This window comes from Bacillus rossius, chromosome 7, assembly GCF_032445375.1.
Source record: "Bacillus rossius redtenbacheri isolate Brsri chromosome 7, Brsri_v3, whole genome shotgun sequence".
Classification (NCBI taxonomy): domain Eukaryota; kingdom Metazoa; phylum Arthropoda; class Insecta; order Phasmatodea; family Bacillidae; genus Bacillus; species Bacillus rossius.
Window position 1 is genome coordinate 34053447 of NC_086335.1, and position 27420 is coordinate 34080866.

The following is a 27420-nucleotide window of genomic DNA, read 5'->3' on the forward strand; positions in this document are numbered from 1 at the left end:
ATACACTTTAAAGAACGTGCCACTTTAAATTAACAACACCGTGCAACACAAGTGCGACGTAGGAGTGCCCGGGTCACTCACGTGTAGTTTTTTAATAAAACAGCTGTGAGTGCTCCCCTTGCGGCCTTCAGCCTGATTTCAATAGTGTAATATGTGACTTAATTAAAACCGCCCCAAATTAGCATTTATCATTCGCCACTGGATCAGTCATCAAGCGACGAACAGTCTCCAGTGTGACTCTGATAATTCAAACTTATTTTATATAAACATGTTACATCTAACTTCCAAAACATATATCTATATTGAGTTAATTACTAAGTTTTACTGTGTGAACTTAGAGCCACTTACATTTTGTTACTAATATAATTTTTTACTAATAACGGAACTTTAGAAACTCTGGCGCGACAGGATGCTCACCCCTCCCCTCGCGCCAGGGCCATACGCCAGTACAGCGCGACTCGCGGACCAGAATGGACGCACGTCCCACGGGGAGACATCATCCTTGGTCTTCACTGAACTTCCATCTGCTAACTATAGTCAAACTTCGAAACCTTTTTTAAATACTCCCCGTGTGCGCCCGGTCCTTTTCCGGTGTAGGGCCTATCCCAGCCGCGTAAACATAACACGCCCCGCACAACGCATTACGCGGGGCAGTGCGGCACGGGCCGACTCCCGCCACACCAGACTTTCAATTAACTGCCGAGTGCACAGGCACTGGCTACATCTAATCGAAGACTTTACTTAATTTATGCCGTCACCCGACCTCTGTGAAAGGCCCGGGGGGTACCTGATGGACGCTACGGGCGTCGCGATGCTCTTGTTGTCCGGAGGGGCGCCAGGCTAGCGGGCTGCTAGGCTGTTGGTGTTGGGTCGTGGGTACTCTGCCCCCGCGTGCCCCGCCAGGTACACGGCTTGACTCTACCCTGAATGGCTCTCCCTTTACTGTGAAGGCAGCTCGGCTGTGTGGAGGACGGGAGACTACGGAAAATTAGTGTACACGAGTTGGTGAGAATTACCTTTAATTTAGTCCCGCTACAAAACACTCTCACCAACACTTGGCGACGTCTAGCCGTTACACAATTAACACAAAAAAAAAAACATAACACTACGCGACACTTATGGTTACCGCGGCTGTCTCGCGGGGCGTGGGTCGATGCTCGCTGGAGACGGCCAGCGCCGAAAGTTAATGGGTGCAGGGGGGGCTCTATGAGCGGGCTCCTAAATTCGGCGAAACACTTACGTGTGTGCAGCCGGCAGGCATATGCACGGCGTCCTTAAGTAAAAACACTTTCGCTGGAGTCGGCCAGTACCGTACGTTCTGTGATACGATAGGTAGCGCGGTATCACACTGAAGACGGTCGGGATAGGCCCGGTTCCGCAAAATACGCGCCGAGTCGACGTGGGCAGCAGTGAATTAACAAAAGGTTTTAAATTTAAAGATTTAGTACAGAATAAAAATAATCAATGAAAGAAACTTGGATGCTGCCCACGGACACACGTCTGTTCCCGGCGCGGAGTGGTTGGAGACTGCCGAACATGGCCGCCTTGCAAGGAAGAGAATCTTTCTCTTCTTTGTGAGTCGGCATCAAAAAACTTATATTAATTGAATTTACTCTATTACCAGTTAAAACATGTTCAGGTGCCCAATTAAAATGTAGCACCTGGTAATTGGGTGCTTAAGGCTTAACAATGGTGTTAATGTATTTAATTATTTAAATTGTGACATCAAGTTGGCGACTGTAAATTTACTAACCTATTGTCCCACTGCGAATTATTTTAGAGGGATTTCTCCTATTCTGACTTGATCATAGTCACGGGCATTTTAATTAAGGCCAGTGGCCGCGGTGACTGTTAATGAGGTTTGTTGTCTGCTCCGTGCGTGGTGTACTCCCCCGGAGTGGCTACGACGCACTTATTACATGTCGGGTAATTAGTAATTTCGTACTAATGGCTTTTCCCTTAATTGAATTATGGGTTCGAGCCTCCGGGGTTCCGTACCTTTAAATTTCATTATGTCTATTGGGGTCACGCCCGAGGCGCTCGCCTGACTTAATCCGGCTGGGCAAGGGGCGCGCTCCGAAAACGGGATACGGTACCGGCGGTGCGGAGCACGGGCTTAACGGCCATGGTCGGTACGACGTCATTTAATAGTGAGCCGCGGTCCACACAGGTGGGCCCGCGCGTCGCCGTTCACAAGTCACGGGATTGGCCGACTCCAATCAAACTCTCTCCCTCAACCTCGACTGGCGTGAGGACGTAATTTTAGTGATGGTGCGTCAGAGCGCCCAGTGTATAATGATAGTGTACTTTATGTAGGGAAATCGTGTGACTGTATTTGCAAGTGTAATTTGCCAGCGTAATTAAACGTCCTGTGCTGTGCTTTTCCCCACCCAGCTACTTTCTAATATTATTATGCTAGATAGGTTTGACTGTTGGTTACTATTACTTTCTGCCGATATTGATATCTATATACATATATAATTTGTAATAGTGTATAAGGGTAGGTCAAACAACACAGATATTATTCAGGTTCTGGTAATTATGTGTAATATTTAATTACATGTGTGGCAATTTATTACATCGGCGCCTAATGCTGCACAAGGGCCTAACCCACTTAACACAAATGAGAATTAGACACAACACAAAACATAGGTTAATATGACAGGTTCATTCATATCTCGGTAAATTGGTAAGGAAAATTAACATACTTTGAAACTTTATTAATTGCAAAAATTTTAAATAAAATAATTAAATAAAATTTATTATCAATAAATTACTGAACTGGGTTGTGGAATGACTATCATGTTCGTTATTCATCTGGATATTTACGTCGCACACATGATTACGATACAACAGTTCATTTAGGTCCATTCAAAAATACGTAATATTATGTTGCACTTTTGCGTGATCAACGAGTTAGCAATCCACAAAATCAAGTATTTAAATAACAATTTCAGTTCGTTGTAGAGTTCGTGTACCTAGGCTTTAGCTCAGTTTTACGATCGGTAGAACACAAGACTATCTCTCTCGTTTCACCTCTGGGTTAAAATTGATAAATTAGATAGTTTACAATTACAATAATCTTTACTGTTTTTGGTTATTTAAAGTCTTTTAAAATGTTGATAATATAATTTAAACTCAATGTTCTTTCAATTAGTACGTCGCTATAACAACTTTAGTATGGCGCTGTTTCACATGGTATGGAGGGTTTTTACTTACATAAACTAATCACTCCTGGGTACATATTCGTCAGAATATGCCCTAACAAACTAGTAAACATTTAACAACACGACGAAAAAAACTCATCCTTTGTTGCGGATGGTCTGAAACAGTGGCGTAGCCAGGATTTGTGTATGGGGGGTGTTAAGAAGCATGCCCCCCCCCCCCATCTCCACCGTATTGAAGCGGGGGGTCCGGGGGTCCTCCCCCGGGGAAATTTGGATTTTAAGGTGTAAAATAGTGCTATTTTAGCAGTTTTCGGTACTTAAATTTAAATATTGTAATGGTAAAAATTTTATTAATTTGAATATGAAATTTGTTTGAGTGATGAATAAGAAATTAATTAAAGGTTTGGTGCTAAGGGGGGGGTTTGAACCCCTAAAACCCCCCCCTGGCTACGCCACTGGTCTGAAATAGCTAATATCTTTTTTTCTTTTGAATTTTTGACAGACTCCGCGCCCTTGCATCTCACTGGGACGCCATCTCTTACATAACTCTCTCTCAAATAGAAACGTTCCAGACGCCTTCTACTTGAAACATGGCCTCTGATTGGCCGGGGCGGAATGCTGTTAACGAAATTTACAAAATCACATCTTGTAAACAAAAGGTATTAACAAAGTTGCAAACACAAAACTGAATTAAATTTAAAAACAGAATTTCCAACAATGCCACATCCTTCGTATATGACACGTATAATAACACAGTTTATACGTTTTGTTCAATTGGTCCTTAGAGGGGTATATCTAATTGCCGGTCCATATATGTCTTCCCCACTACATAGATATACCTAATTAATAGGAATATATATTTAATAACTTTTGCGGGCGAACAATATACAAATTAAATAATAAAATTTCATAATAATAATAACAGTTAATATAATAAGTTTTTATAAATAATAGTATCATTAAAAATAAGTCATAACTTTCTGTGCATTCTGAAAATAGTAACAGCACAGTCCACTCCGCACACTCCGTGCGCGACGTGTAAACTACAGTGCAAAACCGTGTACGTTATTTCTGAACCTCACCAATCCAGTTAGGGATCAGCATCCTATGCTGTGAAGGGCCAGTGGTACAGCAGGCATTAGGGACCCCTACCATCATCACCACCGCCACCGTTCCTAGTGGGCCACTCAGGGGCCTTCGTACCTCACGACCCACCTCGTGGCTAACCACCGAGTTAGCCTGGCGCCCTCCCGGACACGTCTCTTCTCAAGAAAACAGGTTTCCGCTAGGAACCCCGCCGAGTCTCGAACACGAGAACCCGGGCGACGGCACATTTACAAACTATTTACTACGAACGCAAAAAATTTAAAGGTAGGAATGACATCTAGCGGAAATTTTTAAATTCAGTAATTTGGAATTGTTTTAATCCTACGCACATGAGTGTATATAAATAATTTTTTTCTCCTTTAGGAATAAATTAAATTCCATAGAACTATAAACTTTGACTTTGCGGAAGGGCTACCTAAAGTTTCATGTTGCATATTTTTATTTGATTATAAACAATATAATATACCGAACGATGTGAACAATGTAATGCTTGCTTTAAATGTAGCTACCCAGAACTTCAATTCACACAATTTTAGAAAATTATAATATAGCTAACCTAACTTCGCCAACTATTCACAGGAATTTAAAGTATTTCAGAACCCAATGAAGGACCCATTTTCTACAAATAGAAGTACCGAAAAATATACAAATTCTTTAATTTCTAGAGGATTTTCGATTTTACCGGCAAAGGAGGTGGTAGAAGAGTTCCGACAATTCTTGAGGGGTTTCAGGGCGCGGTTACACGGGACCCTGAACTACTTCAGGTGAACATGTTTAAGTAAACACGTTTACAAACGCGAAAGTGTGCGGTTACACGGTAGTTGCTGAAAAGTGTGTTTAGCTCTAAAACCGATTGTCTACTGTCAACGAATGACTGTGTTGTTGATCTCTATTTTTTAATTGCATCCAGAAAACGCGGGATTTTCTCACTTGTTTATACAGCATTATCAGCAGAAATGAAATGTGTTTACATATTGCTCAATATTTTTTTACGAATCGGGAATTCAAACATGCACAGTAAAATTTGTAAACTTATTTTTTATTATTTTTTGAGCGAGAGTACCTATCTCAGTTTTAAGAAAATTAAGGTCAGGATAAATTAAAAAATATGTATAATTATCTGTTGGTTTTTTTGTTGCATTCGGTAAAATATTACTCGAACTTGTGCCAGAAACACTTTCCATCTAGAATTTCTGCAAAAGACTGTTTATATTCTAACCAGCCAATCAGAGGCTAATGTAGAAGATATGTCGATCTGAACTACTTTGCCAACCTGTTTAAGTTAAATGAGAAATGGCCTCGAACGAAACATGTTCAGACTGTGTGTAACCGCACTCAACAGCTGAACATGTTCACCTGAAGTAGTTCAGACTCCCGTGTAACCGCGCCCTTAGATACCTAATTACTATAGTAAGTGTTCAAGAATCATGAGACATAAAAAAAATTAAATGTAATGACATATAAAAGACACAAAAGTGAAAATTCAAATATATTAGATTTAAATACCTTTGATTTTTTTCAGATATCCTACGAAATGTATTAGGATTTGCATATCCTATTCAAAATATAATGCATGGAATCCTAAACAGTCTGTTACCCTGCCATAATAGATGATTAATTATTATGGCTTTTTGATACATTGAAGGCCAGGTGACTGTGAAATAAAAATTTTATTATATTGTTTATATGGAGTTTTTTATGGGACTGGTTTCGTGAGACATTGTTTAGTTTGTATGTAAATAAACATAAAGGACTTTTGAGTAGTAGCTATTTATCTTTGTGGGTATTCCTACAATGGATGCATCAGAGACTAATTATCCTCCAGGTGATCCGAGGTTAATAGATAAAATAGTATATCAACTGAAGTCTCAAGGCATTTTTGATCAGTTCCGAAAAGAATGCATGGCCGATGTGGATACAAAGGTAAATTATGCATTTATATTATTTTTATTAAATACTTTGCAGTAAACTGTTTTGAATAATTCAATACAATATTTATATATACTTATTTAGAGAGTATACAGGTTCATTGTCATTGTTTCAAGTCCAGGCATCTTAGCAGCACAGTACATCACCTACAAGCAACATCGCCTGTTGTATTTGGGCTTTATGTGTGTGTTATTTTAGTGCAGTGTTTCGTTTGTATAATATAAATTTTATAAATTCCAAAATATTATTTTCATACTTTTTGAGAGGTTTTAATATTTTTTAAGGGTACGTTACTATATTTACAGTAGTTTACTGTTTTGACGGTTTGTTCGATAGGTTATGTATATTACATGAGGTGTATAATTTTTGAGAATGGTCGGTTAAGTTGGTTATCACATAAAAATGTAGTGTGAAATTGTGTTAATGGTTGGTTAGGCTAGGAACATTAAAAACACTTTAAAATTTGAGTGGACTATTGGTTTGGCTTAGTTATAGTACATGTAATTTCTAACCAACTGTTCATAAACATCTTGTATTAAAAAAAAGCATTGCATTACTCCAAGTAGTTTAGCATAATTGAATTGAATTGACTATTAGGCTTACAATTGGGCTTTCACCTAGTGGGAAGGAGCCCTATATCTTCACTCACTTCCCTCCTCCCCTTAGCATGCTCCTCAGATCCTTTGCATCTTTCAATCTTACCATCTCTTCATCCAACCCATTCCACTCCCTTCCTGTCCTGTCGAGAATAGCGTTCCTACCCCTTTCTGTTCCCCTCCAGTTTGGTAAATATGTAGTTAAACTGTATTTGCGAAAAAAAATGTTAAAAATCTGAAAAGACTTTTATTATATGCTCTTTAAATTCCTCTTTTCATTAAAGCCGGCGGAGACAAGAAATTCCAAATACTTTAGGAGATATCACATTTTTTAATTTTCATAGTTGGGCGAGATTTGTTAAATAAAATTTAAAAATTCCGAAAATACCTTTATTCTATGCTCTTTAACTTCCTCTTTTCATTTAACCTGGCGGAGATAAGAAATTCCAAATACTTTAGGAGATATCAAATTTTTTAAATTTCATCACAATACCTGTGCATTCATGCGGCTTTTACCATTGTTTCTTGTTTACGAGTATGAATTTTTTTTTATTTTTCGCGATGTAGGTGAACCACTACATCATTTTCTACTATTGCCAAAGGAATTGTAGCCTCTAACTTTGGTGACTTTTTAACGTTTCAAATTTTGATGTTTTCTTTGTTATTTGAATATTGTTCCGCAAGTAATAATTAAAAAAAATTATGTGAGTTCCTACTGTCCATCCTTTGTCCCGGTTGGTTAGGTCAGGTCAGTTACATTATAAATAATTTAAAACTAAAGAATAATTAAAATTAATTCACATTATTTTTAATGTCACCTTAGTTTCAAAGTATTTATAATGTAACTGACCTCACCTAATCGACCATTTAAATTAATTAGGCATTCACGAACACACGGCAAAATAACAAAAATGGGGGTGGTCGAATGATTACACACACCTATAGCAAAATTAAGAACGGCGATATCTCCTAAAGTATTTGGAATTTCTTATCTCCGCCGGCTTTAATGAAAAGAGGAATTTAAAGAGCATATAATAAAAGTACTTTCAGATTTTTAACATTTTTTCTCGCAAATACCGCTCAACTACATATTTACCTCCAGTTCCTCTGGAGCTTTCATCCGTGATCTCTCTGCCCTTTGTACCCACCTCTGTATACTTGCATGTTCATGCAGTCGCTGACATTCATTGTTTACCCGTATGGGTTTTTTAAAAAATTTTTTTGGAGACTTTTAGTCAAGGTAGCTGTTGTAATAATGAAATTTGTTAAAATATCAACTGTATTGCAATTGTAAGGAATTTTTAATGCTTTTATTTCATGTTTGTTGTTTAATTGGAATAAGTAGTTATATTACAAAGTGTTTGTTTTGTTACATTGCATTTAAAGTACATGAGTCACGTAATAGATGAGTCTAATGGGAGGCAAACATTTGAATAGAATTGTTAACGTCGTTCATTTTCTGTGAGGAATGCGTACTGTGCACTGAAGTAGCTGACACATTGTATTTTGCAATATTTCCAAGGAATTCTTTGATTACAGGCATCATATATTTTGTGTTTGGCATGGCTGGTGTTTAATGTATCCCAGTTTATTCCTGTATCCTGAAAGCTTGATCTTGATTTCATGATCCTGTTGGTTTGTTACTGTTGGCTTGATCCTGTGGTACATGATGCTTGCTGTTTTAATTCAGTACGTCGAAAAATCAGATGACATAATCCTGTTGGCTTGTCGGAGGATCCTGCACATAAAAGAAATTGCGAAATAAAGAATTATGATTGTAGGTTAAAAAAAAAAATCATTTTTATTTGACTTATAATTATAATTCACTATTATATGACAATTATTTTTGTAAGTACAGTATCTTCAAACGCACTGAATTAAAACTGCAAGCATCATGTACTGCAGGATCAAGCCATTCAGGATCATGGCATCAGTATGAAACCTTCAGGATCTAGGTATAAATTTCAATATATGAAATGGAAAAATTAGTGTATTTTTAATTCTTCATAGTTGACCACAGTTGTGCTAAACAAAAAAGAGATACACACAATAGCAGGTAAACAATGAATGGCGGCGACAGTGTGAAAACATGGGTATTGTACTGTAACCTTGAAACTGGTATTTTTCACGAACCAATAGGAATTAAGAAACCATCCCTCAGGGTAAATTAAGGGACATGTGTAGTGTGTGAAAACCATGTTTTCCGATTTTTTTCTTTCTTTTATAAAAATCCCCTATATTTGAGTATTACCAACATTATTTATTAAGTTAGCAGCTTGATAGTTATTTACAGTTTTTCCTTTTATGTCTATAAAGATTTTGTCTGTTAGTTTTTTTTTATTTTCCCATTTGCATTGTTATTGGTGCTATAACTAATTTTGTAATACATAAATTTCAATTTTAAAGTGTAATGAGATAGTTTGTACCATGTGATCAGACAATCCTAGATTTATATTTTTAGCATCTTCCAGAATGATTGGAAAACAGGTCAGGGAGCAAATAAATGCATTTTGGAATTTTTTAAATTCTAACACAATTATTGTCAAATATCAAATAACTTTCTGTGAAGGAGTTGGGGTTCCACCAAAAGAAAAGTCAATCATAGGGTTCATTGGCCGAAAAAAATTGGGAACCGCTGACAAAAAGTCTATACAGAGTCAGTGACCACCGAATTTGTGTCGACAGTCACCACAATGACTGGTTTAGAGTAAAGTGAGTCTACGTACAATATTGGTCATTCAACTGACAATAGCATGTGCCAAGCACAATTTTTTTTTTTTTTTGGTTCAACATATTAAGTTATTTTAAATGTGCATTTATATAATTGGTTAAAATTATACACTTTCTCTTTATGGTGCATTATTGAAGCATGGTTTTGAGTTTGAAATGTTTAAAGAAAATAGCAATTAGCCTTGTATCTAATTTGCTATTACCAATTATGCATTATGTGAACTTTTGTGTTCCTAGTGGTTGCATTAAATCATATGTGTGATTTCAGCCAGCCTACCAGAATCTTCATCAGAGAGTGGAGGCATCCGTATCCACTTTCTTGGCTGGCGTAGAATGGAAGCCAGATCTCAGCAAAAATCAGCTGAGAGAAAACCTCCGTAAACATATCAATGAGTGAGTGTTTTCAATAATATTGAGCTGTAAATCCTTTAGCTAATTACTGCATGACTGGTAATGTTCAAAAAAAAAATTCTAGGTTCTTTAAATCTCCATATCTTATATTCTTGTAAAAGTAAAAATGTGCTTCTTTTTCTGACATTGTGATGTTATAGGCCTACATACATTATTTCTTTTTGAAATTATTTAGTGTTTGTTATTAATTGTGTTCCCTTATTCATGCAGTCAGTAACCAGGTATTTCCATACACAACTTTATTTTCAAGAATGATACAAAGACTTTCTGAATGTGGAAGACAGGGTAGATGTAGCAGTTAGTATGTACAGTTGTCAATTATCATTGCTTGAGAGGCTTGATGGTTAAACAACCCTATGTTTGTCTCAAGTTGTAGGCAGAACCCAAGTAGTTTTGGGTTGTCAGTAAACTCTCGGGTTTAATCACCTTGCACCTCTGCGTGAGAGTGTGATGTAAAATTGTATTTTTACCTCTTGGTCTTATGTTCACGGTCTGGGAAATGTGTGGGATGCTTCTGTGAGCTGATGGGTTTTCTTGAGCCGCTCCCATTATCCACTGCTGCTCCGACTTGCAGTTTGACCCCTTGTCCACATCCAATGACCTAAATGTTGATGAGCAGTAACTGTAATTCATTCAACTATTCATTTCTTCATTCTTTCCTTCCTTTCAAGGCAGTTTTGGATATGAGGTTGTCGTTTATTTGAGCTCGTCGGGTATCCAGGATTGTTGTTTCAGAATTCCCAGGAAGGAATTCGGGGAGCACCCAGATATTTGATAATATGTCTTCAAGAAACTGTTTCTTTTTTTTTTAAAAAAAAAAAAAGGGGGGGAAATGTTTATCCTGAAACAATGTTGTAATTTAACTTGAATTTTGAATTTAAATTAATTCCTCTTTTTAACTTTAAACTTTATAAAAACTAATGTAACATTTCTTAAGAAATTTTTATTTATTATTTGTCAATTGTTACATTTTTTAAAGTTTTTACATTAATCAAAATACCGCACGTAGATTTAAAGTGACTAGATGCACTCACACTCAAGCATGCTTTTGTGAGTGCTAAATTTTCATGTTTAATTTAGTGAAAAAGTGTTTAAAAAAAAGGAAATCAATATTATTATTATTAAATTGACAATATCTTAGTAAACAACAGTATCACTTATTACTAATTATTCGTTCTATGTTGTATCTTAATGTCTTAAAACCACCATGAATTTATTTCAGTCATAAATTTGTATGCTGGTAATAATCTATAATCAATTTCTGATTTTTTACTACCATTAATTGAATGTAAGGGATTCAAACCCCTGTGTATTAATTTGAAGCATAATCAAATATCTACAGTCTCTAGCCTGACCTTAGTCAATAATGTATTGCTTTAAAGTTTGGTTGTTTTGGTTTTTTGTAGTCTTGGAAGGAAATGGTAACAATGCAAACTGTAAATTGTGCACAAAACAATATGTAGTCAATTCTGTATGTAATATTGGTCACACGAGTTACAAAACAATATGTAGTCAATTCTGTATGTAATATTGGTGACACGAGTTACAAAACACATAAATGGTTACTAAAGTCTTGAAAAAGTTATAAAATTCACAAACATGGATTTTTTGGTTGGGGTCACAAAAATGTTTTTTTTTGACGTTTTGATATCCTGTATGTGCATTTTTCTCATATACATATTATGATATTGATATTTTAACTTGTTCAATGTAAAATGGGTTATTATATGCTTTTGTATTGTATGAGAATTATGTATGATGAATGCAATCACCTTTAGGTTTGCTAGTTTCAGTCAAACTCTTAATTTTGTGGTTTCAAAGTGATTTTGCTGCAAGTAGGAACTAGTGTGTAGGTTTTGGTGGTGTTCTTTAACAACTGTGTTTTCTACTTTTAAATACCAAATGCTCTGTTTTGTGATACATGTTGTTTGTGATTACGAATATTTGAAAGTGTAGAAAATGGTGAGTTCTTCATTAGCAATTCTAAGAATAATCAGTTAACCAGTTTAGCAAAACCATAAATTTTCCAAACAGATTCTGGTGTCTGGAAACTTACATTATATAAATAGAATGTATTTCTCTTCCAATAGATTAATTGCCTTAGGTGAAATAAATATGTGGAATGCTCTCCGTAAATTTACTACACTACTCATTTTAATTCTTGTACAGCATGGTTTAACAGTTATTTTATAGACACCCACATTGTCTAAGTGCTTTTTAGGTACAGTAGAACCCCTCATATCCGACCTTCCCACAACCGACTCCTCCGGATATCCGACCTAGTCTCCGTGGTTGGCGAGCCTGTTCAGACTTGAAAAATTGACGCAACTACATGTTTTCATGTCGCAAACTGTCAGTTCAGCCGTGAATGTTGGTTTAGAATGTGCTCGTACTACAATCTTGTACTGTTCTATGTTTTTTAACGTAACGTAATGTATCGTGGGCAAAAAAAGTGGAGTGACACTTCCGCAAAATCAAGATTGGCAAAACTGAAACAAAAATCCATTACTGAATTCTTTAAATAAGGTATGCTTACATTGTATTCATCTTCTCATTTATAATTTAACAAAAGTAAATGTTTTAAATGTATACAGCAACATTTTTACAAATAAAGTTGTATTACTGTACATAATGTATAGCTGGGAAAGACGTTTTTTTGCTCCTACGGATATCCAACCTTTTGGCCGTTCCGACCATGACCCGGTCCCGTCATGGTCGGATATGAGAGGCTCTACGGTATTTAATTTCTTTGCAAAGGACCGAAAAAAAATTTCAATTCATTTATAAATTTTAAGTAAACTGATTTGGACTTAACCACCAAAAGGTTGGTCTTTGAGCTATAAATTGTGCAGTTTTAAATCACATGCATGGGCAGAAATACTGCCAAGGCCGTCGAGAGAAACTGAGGGTTGACCTGCATGTATATTCCATGTCTTATAAGGTTTTCAATGGTTCTTATTAGCAATAAACTTTTAGTTTTTCCCCCCCCCCCTCTTATTAGGGTAAACACATGCGTGTAATTAATATTTTGAAACTGAATTGGGCTCCCCGTATTGCTCGGGCCTCCGAGAAATAGGCCCTCCCTACCCACCCTTTTCTCGACGGCCTTGCGTTCGGCGCAGTAAAATACATGAGCTGGAAAAGAAGAAAAATTGTTTTTGCGTTAGCTAAAGAGTTTTTGGGTTGCGTGCTACCGTGCACTCGACTGGCCTGCGCGCAGGTCCGGATTCCTGGAGATTGGCGTGGAGAGGATCGTGGACCAGGTGGTGAACCCCAAGATCAGGACGGTGTTCCTGCCGCACGTGGAGGAAGTGGTGTACAGCTTCCTGGGCTTGGAGCGGCCGAGGCAGACCAAGCCCGTCACCAACACCAGCATGTTCAAGTCTCAAAGTGAGTGGTCGGGTTTACCATTTTTAATTCCTGTTCTGATCCTTTACAGAATCCCTTGAATTGTGTGATGCGAGCCAAACTCAACAAATGATTGGAACGTGATACTTAATATGGAGAACGTGAAACTCAAGATGAAGAACCTGGCTGGACATAGAATTTAAAAGGGATAACTTTTAACTTTTCACACATAGAAGGAATTTCGAAGCCAACATGAAAAAAAATATATTAAATAAATTCTGTACTCAAATTTTTTTTATTGTAAATGAAATATCAGTTATTTACAAAAAATAACAAAAAAATTGATTGTTATTTTGAAAATGCAATTTTTTTTAAGTGAGTTTAAAAACATTTCAAAGAAATTTGTTTAAACATATAATATTTCATCATAAAAAGTATTCAACAGGACTGTTATAGATTTTATAATTTTTTTCATATCATACTTTTCAGAACATACTTACACATTAAAAAAATTGGGAGTTGATACAGATCCCAGAGAGTTGGCCACAACTTAAAGCAAGTCTGGCGTTGGTTCTTGCAGTACATCCATCACCATCCTTCATTCTGGTCAAATCTCCTTCACTATCTCAAACATCTCAAATCCCTGCTGTTTTACCTGGGGTTCACAATTTTGGCTTGTTTGACTATAAAAATAACTTTGACATTTTTGTTTTAGATCAAAATCAGATATTTTTTCTTGAATACTGTGCTGTGCATGTTATTTATAGTGAATTTTGAAAGATGCTGTGTTAGAGGTTGAGATGTGAAGTGATTTTTGCAAAAATAAAAATGGTCTGTTTTCTTTATACTGGTTTAATGATGTTTTTGAATTAGTTGTAACAGTGAGTGGGTTCTCAGTGTAATGTCTGCACTTATGTTCCAGTGAATGATCCACCATCTTATGAAGAGAGCAAACAGTCAGAAACAAAGATGTCGCCTCTGTCAGCTTTGCTGCCCCAGGACCTAAAATCTGTGTCCCCTGAGAGTGATACGTGTGAGCTAACACTGAAGCACCAAGAAACTGTTGAAATGGAGTTTTCAGATGGAGGAACTTTTGCAAAGGACAGGAAGGTGGAAGAAGATACGTCACCTGCTTTTGAGCCCCTTTTGGACGAGAACTCGAACGGCAGTCACATATCAGGTATGTCCGGGTTCAGCAGCCATGACGAAGGTCAGCTGAGTCCCACACAGCAAAGCGTTTCTCAAGCTGCCACCACGCCGGACAAGACTTCTCAACTGGACCGGGTAGAGAAGATGGAGGTGGAGACGAGCTGTAAGGGTGAGTCAGAGACAGGGGCGGATAAAGTGAGCTCTACCGTGGAGGAAAATGTGCTCAGTCCAGCGCAAGTCTTGACCCACAACATGAGTGCTCTCGAGATACAGGAGCCAGTGCTCCCTGGGGACAGGCTGGCTGTGGCAAAGGACGAGAAGTGTGACAGCAGTATGGACATTGTGAGGAATGAAAAAAACAAGGAAAGTGATAAAGAAAAGGATTCCAGAAAGAGAGAGAAGACTGATGGAAAGTCGAGCAAGTCTAGAAGCGACAGCAAAGACAAGTACAAGAGTTCCGATAGATCGAAACATGACTCAAAGGAGAAGAAAATTGAAAAGGAGAAAGCAAAACATGAAGAGAGCAAATCTCGGTCAAAAAGTGAACCCAGAAAAGACAAAGAAAGTGGAAGCAAGAAAGAGAAAGTTAGTGATGGGAAGAAGGATAAAGTTCCTGAAGTTAAAAAAGATAAGAAAATGGAGAACAGCAAAAGTGAACATAAAGATGGTGGAAGTAAAAAGGAAAAGGACTCAGTAAGTAGTAGAAAAGAGAAAGAACATGAAAGTAGGCGAGATAAAGACAGTGACAAGAAACATGACAAGGATGGTGATAAAAAGAAAGACTCTGACAGAGACAAATCAAAATCTGATGATAGAAGTAAGTCTAAACATGATGACAAAACTAAGGATCGTAATAAAAGTGACACCAAACATGGCAGAGATGGTAAAGATAAAAGTCAAAGCAATAAAGATGACAAACACACAAAGTCTGCTGAGAAGAAATCTAAAAGTTCCAGTGACCAGAAATCTAGGGATGGTGAAAAAAAAGACAGTAAGGAGAAGAGTTCTGTGACTCATAGGTACAACAGTGATGAAACCGAAAGAAAAGACTCAGATAAAAAAGGAAGAACTTCCATGGATCACACAGTTAGTGGAGATGACAAGCTCTTGACTGATGGGGACAGCATTCATAAGGGTAAAGATAAAAGTAAGAAAGGACGAAGTCAAATTAAAACACCCGATGACTTGCAATCTACAGATGGTGAAAGCGATACGCGAAGCAGGGACAGCTACAGGAAAACTAGTAAAAGACATGATGACCAAGCATCAACGGATGGCGAAAGTGATGGTGAGAAACAGGTTAGGAAGAGTGGATCGAAGGGTTCAACCAGGCAGCAAAGCAACGAAGATGGGTCGGAGAACGGCGAAGGCGAGGATGGCAGCAAGAAGAGGAAGCAGAGGCCGAAGGGCGTGCCGGACGACCACCACGCGCACCGCAGCCGGCGGGATCACGACAGGCGGTCGGCAGATCGCGACAGCAGCGGCGCCGGCCCTCAGCCGGGCGGTGGCCAGGCCCAGCGCCAGGGCAGGGCCAGCCGGCAGGAGTCCTCGTCGCCCCGGAAGGGTGGCAAGACTGGCGACACCAGCAGCAGTGCCACAGACGCCATCGCAGAGAACCAGGACACTGAGGCGTCCCCATCGTCTCTGCCGTTCAAGAAGAGGCCCCTCCAGCAGGATGCAGAGAGCGAGGAAGGAGAGAATGACAACTCTCGCTTGCATGAAGGAACTGTGCTGCCTCCTTCAGGTCCGAGGGAGATTATGGTTGTGGACTTGGCAGAGGAGGAGGAGGAGGAGGAGGAAGAAGAAGTAATTTCCATAACAGCGCCAAAGCAAATAGAGAAACAGAAACTTGGGGAAATCGAAAAATCACTACGCAGTGAAGTGGGTGCATCACTGGCCAGTGACTTACCAAACTGTGACAGTAAGCGGAATGGAATACTGCAGGCTATAGATGAGGATGAAGACAGTGATGTTCAGTATTTTATGTCTTGTGATGACAGTATTTTTGATGACAGAGACAGGCAGTACATAAATGCTCTCAGAAAGCTTAGTCATGAAGATTTGGTGCCAACAAAATCTAATGAGGATGACATAACTATCTGTGCAGTGTCTCAGTGTTTCGATGAGTTCGCTAAGACGGCAGATGAACTTGGGATTAAGGTAGTGAAAACGTTGCAGGACATTCAAGTTTATAGCACACAAGTGGAGGCACAGGAGCCGGAAAATTCTTTGCAAGAAATGTTGCGTAATAGAAGATACGTTGTCAGGTTGAGTGATGATGTCAAGGGATTTAAGAATAGTCCTAAACAAGATAAAACTGAAGTTGAAGTTGTACAGCCATCAGTCGAGGCACCTTCCTCTGCAGAACTGAATAGCAAAGGTGACTCTACAAGGTAAGACTCAGTAGGGTTTCATTAACTACTTAGTTTTTACACTCAAGCTTATGAAAATGTTGAAATTTTAGTAAACAATGACATACGTAACTGCATTAGTGCATGCATTTAATGTTTTTTTTTTTAAAAAAAGTTATCAGTAATTTAAGTGATTTTTTATTGCTTGTAACACTCCAGACCTCTGGCTAGCTAAATCTGGGTCTATAGTAAACATACATAAACACTTACATATTTTTTCAACAATCAAAAAAAACTTTCAAGTTCCCAAAATAAATGTTTCTGTTGATGATTGATTGCTGAAATAACCTTGTACACACAATGATTTTAACAATTTTTTAAATTAATATTTTATGAAAACAAATACACGTTGAAAACAGAAACTGTTCGCACAAAATACAACTTAACAGACTCAAAACACGAATATCCTGTTCGTAGGTACCCAAAATTGAATATTAAATACTGTTCGCAAGTAAATACAATGGTTGCTATAACTTGCAGTACAAGCCAAAAGCACTACGTCCTCGAAAATGATGAAATTACTCGATCATTGTTTTGGGCTGTTACTGATGACTGTGATTTAAAAATTCTAAGTAAAATGTCCAAAAAGGTTAAAGTTAGGCGTAGTCTTCATTAATATGTTAATTCTGAGCCACCGCCTGACACGCATCCTATCAGACTTGTACAGATGCTGATTCCAGTGATTCCCTCCAACAACGCCCTTCTCTTCCGAGAAAGACAAGGGTGCCCATGTGACATATTTTCTGACCAATCACAAAAATTTACAGAAAAATTTTCAGCCAATGCTGGCGCATGGTGACAGCATTCCAACCAAATTATGAGTCTTTCCATTGCACAAGCAATGTCTGTCTTAATGCTTACGTAACTGGCGAACCATTGCATCAGCCAGCTTTCAGACGAAGAACCATAGCAAAAAATTCAAAAGAAAATTACGTCACACAAATTCCAATCCAACCAGTAAAAAATAGTTAAAATTTCCAATGACTTATTCGTTATTCACAATAAGTAAGCAAATAATCAGAACTACCTGCAAACATGAAATAATGTAAATTATGAATGAAACAAATTTTGCAAATGCACAAAATACTTCTTAAAAGAATAAACAGCTGTTATTTACATAATACCAGAAACCTATCCCAGATTCATCAGAAGTTGCAGGTAGTCTGTGGTAAAGTTCTCTCTATGATTGTTAAATGAATAAAAACTATTAATGATAATTTTCGAATAAAAGAATTGAGATGAATTCAGGTAATTTATTCTTTGCACGTGGCAAAAGTTACATGTCCTTTACAAGATAGCTCCTAAAACACTCACTTCTGACGATGGCTACTCACAGTCCCGTGCCTTCACAAAAAAAGTCCCTAGCGACTCCGTCATTTGGGTATGAAGATATACTGGAAATAAATCTCGGTGGATCAGCGGACCACCTGAGCCTACGCTGCATGTCTGGGGCCTGAATTCTAGCTAAAAGCCCTAAAAATGATGAAAAAACAAAGGTCAATATTAGTTGTGGCAGGGCTCTGTCACCCAGATGTGTGAGCATAGAGCAGTCTCCCTCCCCTCCCCTCCCCTTCCCTTCCTTCAACCCCCTTGTGCTAGCTGCTCAGATGGATGTGTTGGAACATAAACAAAGGAGTTCCTTCTTTGTGCTGAAATCCCGGCCTTTTTTTTGCCCCTCTTTTTTGCTAGGAGGCAGGGATGATCATTTTAATTTAAAGTTAAACCTATGGAAAATCCAACCTCTTAACAGTATCTTTAATTGAAAACAAACTACCATGATTTAAAGGTGTCTACAAATCATGAACTGTAGGTGTTTGCTACCACTTTTGCAGCCCTACATCACTTTTCACTCAAACAACATATCGTGTATTAATATATTCATTTAACAGACCTTTGTTATTGCTACATCTGTACCTTAACCACGTATATAGTGCATATTACCGTTCCAAAATCCTTAGATAACTGATGTGCATGTGCATAGCTTACTTTTTCGGTGACTTTATCCAGATGGTGGATCCGTGTATGGCACCATTAACATATATATTCACTTTGGTGAACATTGGAGGACGTGTGCCAAATGAACCTTTATGTTAGCAGCACTATCCCGGAATAATTTAATGGTCATGACAAGAAATTGAGAAAATTAGAATAACAGTCCTGAATACACAAGTTTCTTCAATGGTCTTGTTGTGTCTCGTAGCAGAGTGGTTAAGTGAGAAAATGGTAGTATCAAGTTCAAAACCCAACAGAGGGGAATTTTTTTAAAAATTTTTATTATACCTATGTATTATATTATAGTGCCTTAAAAGCATTATCATTGGTGTAAAATAAATATTATTTGTTTACGTAATTGCTATGAAAACTTCTAATACATATCATCGCTTAGCTAACAATACCGTCTAATTAACATTTCATTAACTTTGCAAGAGGATCAAAAAATTGTTTATTTTCAAGTCCGTATAGTGTGTGTTTAATGTAATGCAATTTGTTCATATTAAAACAATATTATGAATATTTTTTTTATTTTAAAGCAGGGGTAACCAACTACATTCCTCCTATTACCTCAGCATGGAGCCTACTGGAGTGTCTGCTTTGTGTATTTATGTATGATATTTTTTGTAATTTTTAAATTTTACTCATTTAATGCACAATACAGTAGAACCTCACATATCCGACCATGACGGGACCGGGCCAAGATTGGAACAGCCAAAAGATCGGATATCCGTAGGAGCAAAAAAAAAACGCCTTTCCCAGCTATACAGTGTGTACAGTAATACAACTTTATTTGTAAAAATGTTGCTGTATACATTTCAAACATTTACTTTTGTTAAATTATAAATGAGACGATAAATACAATGTAAGCATACCTTATTTAAAGAATTCAGTAATGTATTTTTGTTTCAGTTTTGCCAAATCTTGATTTTGCAGAAGTGTCCCTCCACTTTTTCTACCCACAATACATTACGTTACGTTTAAAAAAAAAAAACACAGAACAGTACAAGATTATAGTAGTAGAACATTCTGCACCAACAATCACGGCTGAACTGAACAGTTTGCGACACGAAGACATATTGTAGATGCGTCACTTTTTCAAGTCTGAACAGGCTCGCCAACCACGGAGACTAGGTCAGATATCCGGAGGAGTCGGTTGTGGGAAGGTCGGATATGAGGGGTTCAACTGTATATTTATTTGCTGAAATCTTGCAGCACAACTTTGGCATACTAATATACTGTGTGGTACATTGGTTGATGAACCCTGCTGTGGGCCAAATATGGTGGCCCATTGTTTTATCACTGTCCTGACACTGTGTGGGGCCTGGCGCAGGACAGACACGCCCCCGGACCACCAGGGGGTGTACCGGTCGGCGTCGGACGAGGACGTGAGCTGCGACGCGCCCCTCAGCAGCGACATGATCCTGCCGTCCTTGCAGGACCTGATGAGGGAGAGCGGCATGGTGCCGAGCCCCAACGCGGGCGCCCGCCCCAGCTCCTGCCGGCGGGTCGGGCTGCCTCGTCCCAGCACCAGGAAGTCAGACTCCAGTAAGCCTAAACTTTGTCCGTTCGCGCATGGGTAGGGCCTGGAAAATTTCAGTGTTTTCAGTATGCAAAAAGCGGTACTTTCAAATTAGAAAAGCGGTGGTTTAAAGTCGGTATTTTCGTTATGCAATGAAAATTTTACCGGTATTTTAAATTTTGACAAAATTGTGCAGTTATTGAATATAATAGTTTACATATTTAATAAACAATCCATGTATACTAGGAATAGACTAATATGCATAATAACAGCCAATTAAATCCAAAACAGTTACACAAAACAGACACATTGCTATAGATGTTTGCAACTACAAATTTTCTTTTTTTTTCGGCTGCCGATGCCACATGCTTAGCCGAATTTAGGTGTTTGTCAATGGAATTTTTTGGGTTAAATGATACTTTAACCTTACGTGAGTATAAGTGATCCGCAAATACGTAGAATCCCGCTGATGCGACCCCTCACGGTTCCCGGAAAAACGGACTTATAAACGGGATGGCAGCAATAGAGAATTCGGACCAATTCCCCCCCCCCCCCCCCAAAAAAAAAAATCTAAATACATAAAAAATCGCCTTTGTTCGCATAGATTTCATATTCAAATAGTTTATGAAGTAAAAAAGACAACTTTTTAAAATTCATTTTACACCTCGGACTCGCATACCCTGAACAATGGGTTCCGATAAATACTCGCGCTAAGTGAATTCGCGTCACGCGAGTTCGGCTATGCTAGCCGGCTGGTGGTTATTTTTGTTAAAAACGTGGCGAAGGAACTTGTGTGGATCAGGTAGAAAACATTCGGCTATAAACGAAAGATATAAGAACAATGCTATCCTGAAATGCTGTGACATGTTTTTGGAGTAGATAATCACAGCAACAGGCGGACAGGATGCGCTCGCGCCCTTGCCGTCAGCGATGTTTATTTTGACAGCTCAAGCAATTATCTTGTCCACGTCCCTTCACAGCGTAAAAAAAATGATAAAAACACGTTGGAATGCAGATGGAAAAGTAACTATGCAGTAAAATAAATATATTTACGGCCCTGCTAAATTTTTCTATTCAATAAAATTCGAGGTATTAGTGATTTTTCAGCAGAAACTGCTGTGTGACTAATAAACAAATTGTTTCATAATAACTTAAAATTATAAAGTATTTATTAATGGCGAAGGACAGTTGTATAAGCCCATAAAAATATTTATTTTACCGAGAATGGACTATACAACCTGGCTTTTGGCGCACGCGGTGTGGGAGGGGAGGAGGATGCTGACAGTTTCTCACGCAGAAGGTTGAAATAAGGTTGAAATGTAAGATGGAAAAGGGGAAGGGGGGGTGTTTTTACATGGTTTGTGGCTCTGGGAGGGATGAGCCTTGAAGAATTAGCAGGGGATGGGAGAGGTAAGCGTCGCGTCACGTCACGTATGACGTCAAGCCGCCGCTACTGCAAGCCTGGCCGGACGAGTTTCTTACGCTCTCGCAGAAGCTACCTCAGCGGCTTTTCGTGCGGGCGGGTAAGATAACATCTAACATGACAGCTGAGACGGCTTTTCGTGCGTACGGGTAAGATAACATCTAACATGACAGCTGAGACGGCTTTTCGTGCGATAGTGGACGCGCCGAGCTCGGCTAGACACTGCCGCGTGGACAGTCTAGAGGGGTGGTATATATTTTTAGCCGTCTTTTGTATGCCTGCCTGCTTACAGTACAGCTCTCGCCAAGATAAACGTGAACACATAGCGCCCAACAAAGTGTAACAGACTTGTTTTTCAGCCGATTTTACTCAAATTTTCGACTTTCTCTGCTCAAATTTTTCATGGTTTCTCAAAAAACGGTCGTATAAACGGAATGGACGCATCAGAGGGGCATCGCATCGGCGGGATTCTACTGTAATGGTACTTTTCGGGCATATATTCGCAGTGTAATATAGAAATGTTGGAAAATGTCGCAAAATTCGCGATCGCGAAAAATTCCAGGCCCTACGCATGGGTGATTTGTAGCTGAACACGGTCGGGCCTGAATACTCCTGCAACAACTGATCGTGGCAAAAGACGTTACCATGACAGTGAGTACTTGTATGTCCTCAAGTACAAAGTTAGATGTAGATTTTTCATACCTTCCGAAAATGTTTAAATTTGGGGTCATATCTCGAAACCAGTGCATCGTAGGGAAACATATTTTTTGATTCTCACTTGGATCAGAATCGTTGATCCTTTTCTTTTCCTTCAAGATATGGGCTGTCATCAGGTGTATTTTTTTACTAATTAAATAAATAAAAACATTATTAAATTTACAGGCTTGCTATTCTCACAAACTACTGATTCATTTTCGTGGATATATTAAAAAATCTAACAAATTGAAATATATTTGACAAACATTTTGTATCAGTTCATAACTGCGATTTGCTATTTTTTCTGTACTTGCATGGAAAACTTTGTAACTTAACATAATATAACAATTTTATAAACACTATATCAACATTAGTTTACAATTTTTTTATGTTCATTTTGATGTTTCATTTTCAATTACTGCAACAACTTGCATGATTATTAAATCTGTTATGAATTTAAATCAAAGTAAATGGAATTTATCTCGTGATCTAGTAGAGTACTGATGCAATTATAATTTTTTTGGCTGTAAATCAGGTGAAACACAACTGGGATTGTCAAAGCTCATGGCAGGAGAGAGACAAATTCCACAAAAACATGTAATTGAGATTATGATGAGTTTTCATGAGATATTTATTCATATTAAACTGTGTGGCTCCATGGATGCTAAAATAATTTATCATTTACATGCTGAACGTGTTTATTTCATTATTGATTGTTGGTATAGCAGAAAAGGGTAGGGGTAAATACTTGCCATCTTTCAAATGTAGATTTAATAATTTTGTTGAATTTTTGTGCTCTTATCTCTATGCCTAAAGACAAAATTTAAGATGTAAGTTAGGTTAATTATCCAATTCATTGTTACATGACAAATCATATTTGGGCTCACATTATTTCAGAAAAAATATATTGGTTTCTTAAGCCTTCTTTAGGTTTGACGTAATTTAGGTAATGAGGTGTATTTAGAGAGAAAAATGTATATCAGAAAACTGGAGTAAAGAAATAATAGATCTAATGTTTAAGAAAGTAGACAGGAAAAGATTTAAGGGGATCACTCTGATACGCCACTGTGCAAAAGTGTATGATAAGATCTTGGAAAAGAAGACAAGGAAGGGCTTCACAGGAAATTGGCATTAGGAGCATGGGTTTAGAGAAGGGAGGACTACCATGGACCTGATCTTTGCCATACAACAGATGGAGAGAAGATACAAAATTTGGGAATTATGTGGAATGATACTCCTGCATGTGGAGAAGGCATATGACAGTGTAGGATGACAATGTATTTGCCAAGATATGGAAGAAGCTGGGATTAAAGAAGAGTTAATAAGTAGAGTGAGGAGTATGTATAAGGGAAACAGAAGCAGTGAGAACTGGAAGAAGGATGACAAAGTGGCTTAAACAGGCCAATGAAGTGAAACAAGGTAGTGCATTGTCCCACTACTATCCTCTGCTATCATTCAATTTTATTGTTACATCATAGCTCTGAAACATTGGTTGGAAAATTGTTTTCCTTGTACATGGCTTGATGTACAGGCCATGGTCGATTTCAAAAGTTGATTTATTTGCAGGTGTTAACCCTGGTGGTGCCTGCGTGGACAAGAAGAATGGCATGTCAAGTGACAGACGGATGCTCAGGTACAGATATTTAATTTGCCATCTTTTCTTTAAATTCTTCAGAATCTGCATTCCTTATTGTGTGCATTTAGATATTATGTAGTTTTTAATGGCTACGCCGTGATATGAGCGTGTGATAGTTGATGATAGGTGTAACCGGAGGGTTTTGTCATAGGAGCAGCGTGGGCGACAGCCAGAGGTACAGCAGCGAGGACCTCTACAAACCTCGACCATTGTTCAGCCACGGTTCGCGGAGGAACAGACATAACAGCGAGGAACAAGGTAAATGACATGTCTCTTCTATCTGTGTTGGTTCATGGTTCTCGTGCAGTTCTGGTTATCAAAACTTTAAGGTATTTATTTGTCTGTTATCACAATAAATAGTCGTGCATCCAAAATTAGTATTGCAGATATTTTACTGAGAGTCAAATAAATATTTTTTTAAAATTACAAGAATGCATTATTAGTAGAGCTGGGTGGGCTCTAATCTTCTTTCCTGATAAGTCTGGTGAGTATTTACTTTACATTTTTTTTCATAATGATTAGTGATGGGATTTTCGATACTTCGATGCCTCGATACCTTCGATACTTGACAGTATCGCAAAGTATGGAGTATTGAAACTGTAAGTTCGATACATTTTTTCGATACCGGAGTGCTTGTTCATTTGTATTGAATTAAGTTTTGAGTTGCCATCGTACAAAATACAACTACAGTAGAACCTCGATGATACGTTCCCATTTCATACATTTTCCCGTGTCATACTCCGATTAATTTTGATCCCGCCGAAAGTACTATATTTACAATGGTTTACTTTCCCGGAACATACACTTATAAAACCATTAATTACCCGTTTCTTACGTTACGGAAAAGTCCTAAAATTCACAATTTTTTTTGTTATATTCCTCCTGATAAACTACGTTTTAATGCTTTTATTTCGAAAAAACGTTCATTGTTTACCTTTGCAAACGTAAGAAAATAACTTTATCGCACCATAGATATGGATAGTATCAGGAAGACTGTACACTTCGCTAATAGCATCAATGGCCAGCACCAATCGAGACTAGTGGCTCAAACTAACATGAAAATGGTGCACGCGCTTTACCAAGGCACGGATCTCATATTTTGTGCATTCATTAATCTTTGAACTGAATACACCCGTTTGTTATTGTTTTATTACGATCGGATTGTTTTGTATTTTACGTTTCTCAAGTTAAAATTTTATTGGAAATTGTTCTGTTGCTTAAAGTTGTTTGTAAAATGAAACAAACAAGCAAAAATTTCTGATTTTCTTTTTACAATAGCCTAATTTTTTAATTTCTAATTTAGGCTTGGTGACTTTTCCCCCCTTCCAAGAAAGGACTTCATAACATTTTGTAAGGCCACTTTTTTTCATGTCAGCTTTACTTGATTATGGACTGTATTTTACATTTCTGGTGGTTTTATTATATAGTAAATTCCCTTTATTAAGTACTTGAGGGGACCAAATATTACTCACTACTTAATGGAGGTGTACTTTATATTGGGTTCATCCAGAAGAAATGTTCCAGTTTGTCACTTCGCGCCAATTTCAACAACCTGATGGCTTTTTTATTGTAGGCCTAATTACTACATTATTAATATTATTTCTAGTAGTGAACTAATGACATAAAATAAAAAAAAAGTTAAATTTCAAAACTAAACAGCACAATTAAAAAAAAATTGAAATCATGCACGACCTTTTGTTACAGTTGAATTAGACATGCCAAATGCACTGACATGCAATGGAACAGTACCAGTCCATGAGAAATAATTGGCAGAATTTGCATTTTGTGTGTACTTTTCCCCAAATAGCTGGACATATTCAAACCCAATTATAAAATAATGTTGAACTATACAACATACAGTACCTACAGTTTTTTCATATAGTCAAGCATGTTTGTTTGAACTTTCCTTTGAAAAATGTCTTTCATAACTTTTTGCAATGCTGATACCCACACGCTTTTGGGTACTAACTTCTACGGGTAGGCCTACCTACATATGCTGCCGTAATACACTAAATATAAAAATATAAACTAGTTATCCACGTTGTCACGTCGCCATTAAACAAACTTCACGAAACGTCACAAAATGTTCACTAGCGTCGGAAACTGTGTGCCACTAGATATGTTAAATAAATGTTGTATACGTATTACATTTGTGTACGATTGCGAAAGATGTCAATCTGAAATGATGTTTACAAACAAATTATAGGTTAGGTCATCGTAACAGAAAACAAACGGTAACAAAAAACGCATTAGTAGTCGTTGGCCATCGTATAATCCACGTATTATGTACCTAGCCAGATTTGGCCGCCATCTGCCAATGTCCATTGCTACAAATTCAAACGTGAAAATATGCATTTTGTAGGATAAATATTATAGTCGAATCGTTTTTTTTCTTAATTGAAAAAGTTAAGCGTGTTTTATTTATAACTCTTGATTATTCCGCATAAATCACCAATCACACAAAAAACGGTCATTTCTTTTATACGAATGAAATTTCTATCCGCACGGTTACCAGCACTGCAACTGCTATTTTACTCAACGAAATAAAGAAAATGTCTGTAAACAATTTCCACAAGACCTGTCGTTACACAAAGCTATAGAATTGTGAATGAAATGAGAAAATTTTTAATATTTTGTGTATTAATATCGGCAAAACGTTACGTATTAACGAGAAATTACAGTCCAGGGCTTTGAAATACGTACGTACGTTATATATTTATTATGCCTATTAATTTGCATGGCATTTCAAGGGACCGGCGGCTTTATACGTTATACTGGATTGTACGTTAACAAGAGGGACGTACTAGAGAGAATTTACTGTATAATGATGAATACAGTAGAACCCTGTTATAATGTTTTTCAAGGGAGCACAAGAAAAAAACATTATAAGCAGGAAAACGTTATAAGCAGGAAATCTCAATTTAACTCTTAACAATGTTCGAGCTTTGTACCAATGGACTCACCAAGCTTCGTAAACAACTTTAATGTTAAAACCAAAGATAGTATACTTGATACATGAATTTTCTGAAACAAGCCAACAATTTTTCAACTTCGTCTTGTTCCCTGGTTAAATTTTGTTTGTCTTTAAAGATACACTGCTACATTTTTTTGTAAAATTGTCTCACGATTCATGATGACAACATTAAGAGTGAGAACGTCTACTCCTTCGCCACCTGAAAATGTTCAATTTTGGGATTCCTACATATGAATGAAAAAAAAAAAATTATTTGTAAGCAATAGAAAACACTTTTAGTTATGCCCTCGCTCAATGGTTGGCAACTTAAATATCGTAGGACTATGTAC

At 37.6% G+C, this 27420-nt stretch overlaps 1 protein-coding gene across 2 annotated transcripts in view; it reads left to right on the forward strand.

Annotated features, from left to right (window-relative positions):
- The first annotated feature begins 5901 nt into the window (after positions 1-5901).
- The window catches only part of LOC134533807 (biorientation of chromosomes in cell division protein 1-like 1), a 33556-nt gene continuing 12037 nt past the window's right edge, over positions 5902-27420 (forward strand). For both annotated transcript variants that reach the window (XM_063371482.1, XM_063371480.1), the window contains exons 1-7: positions 5902-6197; positions 9798-9922; positions 13161-13330; positions 14211-16830; positions 20174-20388; positions 24048-24114; positions 24269-24375. In XM_063371482.1, coding sequence (XP_063227552.1) covers positions 6069-6197; positions 9798-9922; positions 13161-13330; positions 14211-16830; positions 20174-20388; positions 24048-24114; positions 24269-24375 — 3433 coding nt within the window. In that variant the 5' untranslated portion in view covers positions 5902-6068. The remainder of the gene's footprint in view (positions 6198-9797; positions 9923-13160; positions 13331-14210; positions 16831-20173; positions 20389-24047; positions 24115-24268; positions 24376-27420) is intronic.